This window comes from Suricata suricatta, chromosome 17 (genome assembly GCF_006229205.1).
Source record: "Suricata suricatta isolate VVHF042 chromosome 17, meerkat_22Aug2017_6uvM2_HiC, whole genome shotgun sequence".
In the NCBI taxonomy this organism is placed as follows: domain Eukaryota; kingdom Metazoa; phylum Chordata; class Mammalia; order Carnivora; family Herpestidae; genus Suricata; species Suricata suricatta.
In genome coordinates, this window is record NC_043716.1 from 21,732,577 (window position 1) to 21,739,482 (window position 6,906).

Below are 6,906 nucleotides of genomic sequence, written 5' to 3' on the forward strand. Positions count from 1 at the left end.
GGACATATAAAGAGTTTATTGAAATGCAGTTGTATATAGGTATATTCAATAATATGGTGGCAGTGTCATGGCAGATCAATGGGTGAAAATGGAGCTATTCGGTACTTGAATCTGGGAAGGTGGTTAACCACATGGAGAAAATTTAATAGCAGCCCTACGTCAGTGTCTGTTTAGATGGATTGAGGATTTTAATGTTAAGTACAACGTGCAAAACCTTAAAACCTTTGGAAGAAAATGAAGGGAAATCTCTGTGTAAATTTAGAGTAGAGAGGAATATCTTACTCAAGGTACAAAGAGCACTTGACCACAAAACTAAAATAAGTTTGACAATCTCACAATTTACAACGAATGATTATCATACGATATGTTCAGAAAAGAGAATATGCAAGCCACAGGCTTGGAGAAGACATCTGTCATCTGTAATACCTATAAGCAAAAGAGGAATTGAATTCTACAGTCTGGAAGTTACTATGACAACTCAATAAGAAAAAGACAAAAGCCCTATAGAAAAATGGGCACAAGACACAATGGGCATTTTTAGAAGACAAAATACAACTTATGCCCAGTAAGTATGAGAGAAGCTTTGTCCAACTAATAACCAGGGAAATGGATACTATAAAGAGATACCCCGGTTGTGCCTATTTGAGTGAGAAGAAGGAGGATGAGAAAGAAGAGGACAAAGATGAAGTTTGACAATTGGAGAAGATAGAGGCCTTTCTAGTATATCGGTAATGGGACTGCAGTGACCCATCTATTCTGAAACACTATCTGCCATTATCTTCGTGCTTGCACACTCACATACATCCTGACTCAGCATTTCTATTCTGGTTGTGCAACCAAGAGTTTCTCTTGAAAATACACACCAGCAGACTAAAAACGAATATTCAAGGTAACACAGTTCAAATAACAGAAAATAACATGTTGCCCTCAAACAATAACAACAAAAACAGACAAATCAGAAATGCTGAGTGCAGGTGGCATTTCTCCAGTCACTGAACATGAATATGTGTGAGTCTAGGACTCAGACTAGACTTTCCAGTGACATTATTCACTCCCTTTTTTGTTTAAACTAAACTAATTCTCTTACTTTCAGTTAAAGCAGTTTCTATTACATCAAGGAAGGTCTAATCAAAATCTCAAGAATTAGACTTTAACATATGCAGTCACTAAAAATATCAAGGTACTCCCTTCAATACTCAGGTGTGCTTTAATGACAAATTTCTTTTATTTCTTTTTTTTACTTTTTTACATTTATTTATTTTTGAGAGACAAAATGACACAGAGTGCAAGCAGAAGAGAGGCAGAGAGAGAAGGAGACACAGACTCTAAAGCAGACTCCAGGCTCTGAGCAAACATTCAGTACAGAGCCTGATGCAGGGCTTGAACCCACGAACCGTGAGATCAAGACCTAAGCTGAAGTTGGACTTTTAGCCAACTGAGCCATGCATGCGCCCCATGATGACCTATTTGGAGATGGCACTGACATGAAGGAGGCTTGAACAAACTGACACCACAGGTGCCAAGAAGCCAGAATTAAATGACCTGAAAGGTCGTATCTCTGTTGCTCACTACCAAATTTCCAACAGCCCAACAACGGAGGAAATGTGAGAAGAGTTTGTCTTGTAACCAGATGAACCATGAAAAACCTGAAAAGATAAAAATAACATTTTTTTTAAATCACATTTTTAATTGGCCACATGAAAGACCTTCCCCTCACCGAACTAAAGCATAGGATATCAAAAGTCTGCCTAGAATTAACCGTTTTCCCCAATAGTAATATTATTACATATTGTGATTAGATCCCTAGATCTACACAAAGTGCACATCTATGCCATTTCATCCTTGATGCTGCTAGAACACACTGTACCCAGAATGAAAATTAATAGGAGAAATTCATTAAGTCATTGAACACATTACAATGTAATTTGGTTCATTTTAAAGGCAAGGGAAATTTAAAAATGAGACGGCTAGTGAAGGACAGCTGAGTGTTGTGCTGATTCCAAGGGAGAACCTGCATTTTCAGAGATTCTAAAGTTGCTAGTGTACATCATCAGGGAAACACAAATCAAAACCACCCTGAGATACCACCTCACGCCAGTCAGAGTGGCTAAAATGAACAAATCAAGAGACTATAGATGCTGGCAAGGGTGTGGAGAGACGAGCACCCTCCTACACTGTTGGTGGCAATGTAAACTGGTGCAGCCACTCTGGAAAACAGTGTGGAGATTCTCAAAAAACTATCAGTAAAACTCCCCTATGACCCAGCAATAGCACTGCTAGGGATTTACCCAAGGGGTACAGAAGTGCTGATGCATAGGGGCACATGTACCCCAATGTTCATAGCAGCACTGTCAACAATAGCCAAAACATGGAAAGAGCCTAAATGTCCATCACCTGATGAGTAGATCAAGAAGATATGGTATATTTACACAATGGAGTACTACATGGCAATGAGAAAGAATGAAATATGGCCATTTGTAGGAAAGTGGATGGACCTTGAGGGTGTCATGCTAAGCGAAATAAGTCAGGTGGAGAAGGACAGAAACCATATGTTTGCACTCATAGGTCTAACAGGAAAAGAGGAGAAACCTAATGGATGACCATGGGGAGGGGAAGAGGAAAAGCGAGTTGGGGAAAGAGAGGGATACAAAACTTGAGAGACTATTGAATGCTGAAAATGAACTGAGGGTTGAAGGGGAAAGGGGAGGGGGGGAAAGAGGTGGTGATGATGGAGGAGAGCACTTAGGGAAAGAGCACTAGGTGTTGTATGGAAACCAATTTGACAATAAACTAATTTTTTTAATTTAAAAAAATAAAAATAAAAATAAAGTATCATCCTTCAATAAAAATAAAGTTGCTAATGTGATCTAACTTCATTTGAGACTTTACTAAAATCATATAAAATACCTGCGTTATTTTGTTAAAATCACACGACGTTAAGGTTGCATTTTGACTCACAAATGGAAAGACAGAGGGGAGAAAGACAGAAGAGGTTTGAGGGGAAATAAATAGATAAGTGTAAAAAAAATGAAGGAACGGGTAAACAAAAGAGGCAAGTGTTCCTCACAGAAAGAAATGGCCAGTTATTGAAGTGAGGTCAGAAAGAAAAAGCATTCAACAAGCTTTTTCACTGAGAGTAAGTGAAGAGGTGGTAGGGAGGGAAAATGGGGTTAATTGGATCTTTGCACCAGATTGTGCTACTGAGAGAAGAGCGTTCCATCTTCCGTACGGAAGAGCGATCTTCTAAGTGGACAGCAGAAAAGAAGAAAGTGAAGGATTGATTGTGTCCACCAGACAGGAGTATATTAGGTGTTGAAATGTGAAGGCTATGATCTCACCCCAAATCCCATCCTAGCCAATCCTAGCCAAATGTACCTTCATTCCTAACCTCCCTTCCTCACCTGGGTTAGCAGGCAACATGGTGGAGATCCATTCCTCCGCGGTGAACTGCCACACTTGGTTGTCTTTCACGCGCCAGGATTCTGGCTCCTTAGCAAACACCACACAGCAGAATGGCTCTATTTTGAGTGCACAGACATATCCACACGGACTTCTTTCGTCACATACTGCAAATAATTTGTATGTGGATTTTATCTGCTTCTTCTGCCTACAGAAGTGATAGATCGGCAACTTCCTAATGGATTTTTTAATCTCTGTTTCTAACTTCTTAAGATCGTTCACCTCTGCTTTAAAGCCAATTACTTCTTTTTCTTCATTTAACCCAATAAACAAATATCCCCCATCAGTATTCGCAAAAGCAGAAACATACTGAGGGAGGATCTCTTTGATGCGTTGCAACCACTTTCCCGTTGAGAAGGCTTTCATTTCAACATGTGTGGATTCAGTAAAGGACACTTTTTCTCTGTAACTGAGCTGTGTCCTGTTAAAAAAGGCATCAGCCAAGTCCTTTATGTCACTCTCTTTTTGTACATCCAACTGTGGAGGCAATTTCGGTCCAGAACATCTCTCTCCAGTTTTGCTCTTGGCTTTGAGGAACTCCAGTGTATCAGTGGCACTCATCATATTTGTACATGTCACATCCCTTCTGTACAAATTGGTCCTCAAGGTGACAATCCGTAAACCAGAGATTTCTGAGCTCCATGACTTGACAAAAATTTGAAAATATTTACCTTGCTGCATAAAGATTAAGTATTTAGGAACAGATGGAAGAATATTTCCAACAGATTTTTCCAAATCTTGTCCTATTCCATCCTTTTGGTAACTATAGCTTTCATTCTCAATTTCAGCCTTGATTATTCCCCCTCCAGAATTCAGCAAAGTAATCACAGCTTGTAAGATGTTTTCATTCTGCTTCTTTCGTAGTTGACAATCTTTCATTTTGTTTCTATTCTTCGTCCCAAGAGTGACACTTCCCACGTTTAAAAGCATCCCAGCAGAGTTAATTTCCAAATAATCACTACTGTTTATTTTCTCAGTAGCCATTCAATTTCCAAGCAGAAATCCTTTCCTGTATAACAGAAAGAACAATGAATCTAGAACCTAGATCTAGACTCTAGAAGGAAAGACAGCATATTTTGTATGCTGAGGTGAACCAAGGACTATTCTTTGCTGTTATATTCCACTAGATGCTATGGAAAAGATACAGGTCGAAATCTCTTTTTTTGATAGATTTTCAGCTGAGACTATAATAATTTTTCTACCTGTGAAATTTTCAATATTTTTAAGGATACCACTTTTTAAAATAATCTCTACCTCAAGGCTCTTTGCAAGGGGACTTGGCCCTAAATTGTAGCAAGTCAGCAACTACAGTTGCACTGTTCTGTCTTCAGCTTCAGGATGTTATGGGCTTATACAGCAACACAAATTGAAATGGAATGAAATCACCCCAAAGGACTGAAGGAATGAAAAATCATCCCAACTGGTGTAATAACGAATTGTTTAAAAAACCAATGATGGTTTGATGCCAAGTAAAGGCACTAATCATCCCAACTGGTGTAATAATGAATTGTTTAAAAAACCAATGATGGCTTGATGCCAAGTAAAAGCACTGAGCACCCTTTGAAATATTGCCTGATTGAAGAAATAAAGTATATTTGAAACCTAAAAAAAATAATAAAATAAAATAATCTCTACACCCAGTGTGAGGCTTGAACTCACAACCTCGAAATCAAGAGACACATGGTCTACCAACTGACCCAGTCAGATGCCTAAATTTTTCAATTTTTTCTGATAATTTTATATGCCCATATTGTTTTTGATCCCATCTTTATCTCTGTTTATATCCCTTTTTGAACTCCTGATTTTCTTTCTCCTTCCCTCCAATAAGCCCCTCTAGGGAACTTATTTATGTATTTTATCTTCTCAGTGTTCCAAATTTTATATATTACTTATACTTTTCTTTTTAATGATTCCAACTTTTACCTTAATTTTCTCCTTTTCTTCAAGAGTCCTTCAGGAAAGTTCACAGTTAGGGGTCTAAAGACATCCAGGAATGTACCATGTGAATATTTTTCTGCTTGCAAGGATGAATTAGGTTCACAATTTTGGCCTGTTGACCTTAAGCAAGGTGGGCCAAGTTACTGTACCCTCTTCCTACCAGATATCCATATTTTCAGTGAGGTAAAATTCTTCTATACCAGATGTCTGCTTTAGTATAAGGGTCCCTAGTCCATTAGTTCTGTCCCTTTAAAGTCTACTGGGGTCACAATTTGCTATAGATGGCTTAGAGATTGTTGAGAGCAAGTCCATCCCAGGCAAGAATCACTACACTAGACTAGGAAAGGTCATGAAGGGGGCATAGTATTCTTGTCTCCTGCTGCTGGGCCAGGGTCCTGCGGAGGCTCAGCTTAAATGCTTGAATGTCAACTCTGCCTCTATAAATCCCTGGTCCTGTGCTTGAATGTTTGTGTCCCTCCACAATTCATCTAATCCTAAATAAGACTCCAGCTCCAGTAGAGCTGTCTATTTCCCCGGGAATTCTATCAAATATTTGGTTTATATGATTAGGAGCTCTGATGTTTGATGCGCACGTGTTTACAGGTATTACACCTTCTTGGTGAACTCGTTTTTTTCTCATTATATAACGTCTTCATCCCTTATAACCACTTTTGATTTAAAGATTAATTTGTCTGATATTAGTGTAGCAACCTCTGTTCTCTTTTGGTTACCAGTTGCAAGAAGAACTTTTTCCATCTTCTGCTTTAAACTGATGCATGTCCTTAAATCTAAAGTGAGTCTTGATACAGATGGCCAAGAGTCATGGAAAAAGATGCTCAACATCACTAATCATCAGGGAAATGCAAATCAAAACGACAACAAGAGGTCACCTCGCATCTATCAGAATGGCTAAAAATAAAAAGGCAAGGTTCGCGGGGCCAATTCTGGAGGCGAGATGCGCTGTGGAAATGAGGATTAATGGGCAAAACATGAACTACACTATGAATTTCTCCTGAAATTCTGATTTAAAGTTTACTTTTTCAAGATTCATTTTGAATTATGGAGATCATGTTCTACCTGTAACCTTTTATGGGAAGATTTCCTAAAGAGGCTTGGACCTACACCTGGAATGGCATGGATTTTAAAGTCATTATTTAAGATGTACTGTCTGTAGGACAGGGGTTGACTGAATACCTGCTTCACTGAACACCTGCTTCACATCACCTTTCACATTTTTTTATTGGAAAGTCAGCCGTTGGAGAATCATCTTGTTACCACCGGCAAAAATGCAAACACATCAAGACATTAAGAATGCCACAGTGGCCAGCAGTTAATGATGCAAGTGCTACTACACAAGCTTCGGCCAAGTTTTCAAGACAGTGTGCCTCACTAGCCACAGACCAGGAAAGATTGAACCTATCCTTTTTTGTCTCAGCTGTTCCTTAAATCAATGCAACCACTCCAAGTTAATGGGAATTGAAAAAAATTAAAATTAAAAAGACAAGAAAT

At 38.7% G+C, this 6,906-nt stretch overlaps 1 protein-coding gene across 2 annotated transcripts in view; it reads right to left on the reverse strand.

The window, feature by feature from the left end:
* Positions 1-1,406: 1,406 nt before the first annotated feature.
* LOC115282032 (schlafen family member 12-like) overlaps positions 1,407-6,906 on the reverse strand; it is an 18,485-nt gene continuing 12,985 nt past the window's right edge. For both annotated transcript variants that reach the window (XM_029927832.1, XM_029927831.1), the window contains exons 2-3: positions 3,402-4,468; positions 1,407-1,646 (exon numbers count right to left, since the gene is read on the reverse strand). In XM_029927832.1, the coding sequence (XP_029783692.1) occupies positions 1,534-1,646; positions 3,402-4,443 (1,155 nt within the window). In that variant the 5' untranslated portion in view covers positions 4,444-4,468 and the 3' untranslated portion in view covers positions 1,407-1,533. The remainder of the gene's footprint in view (positions 1,647-3,401; positions 4,469-6,906) is intronic.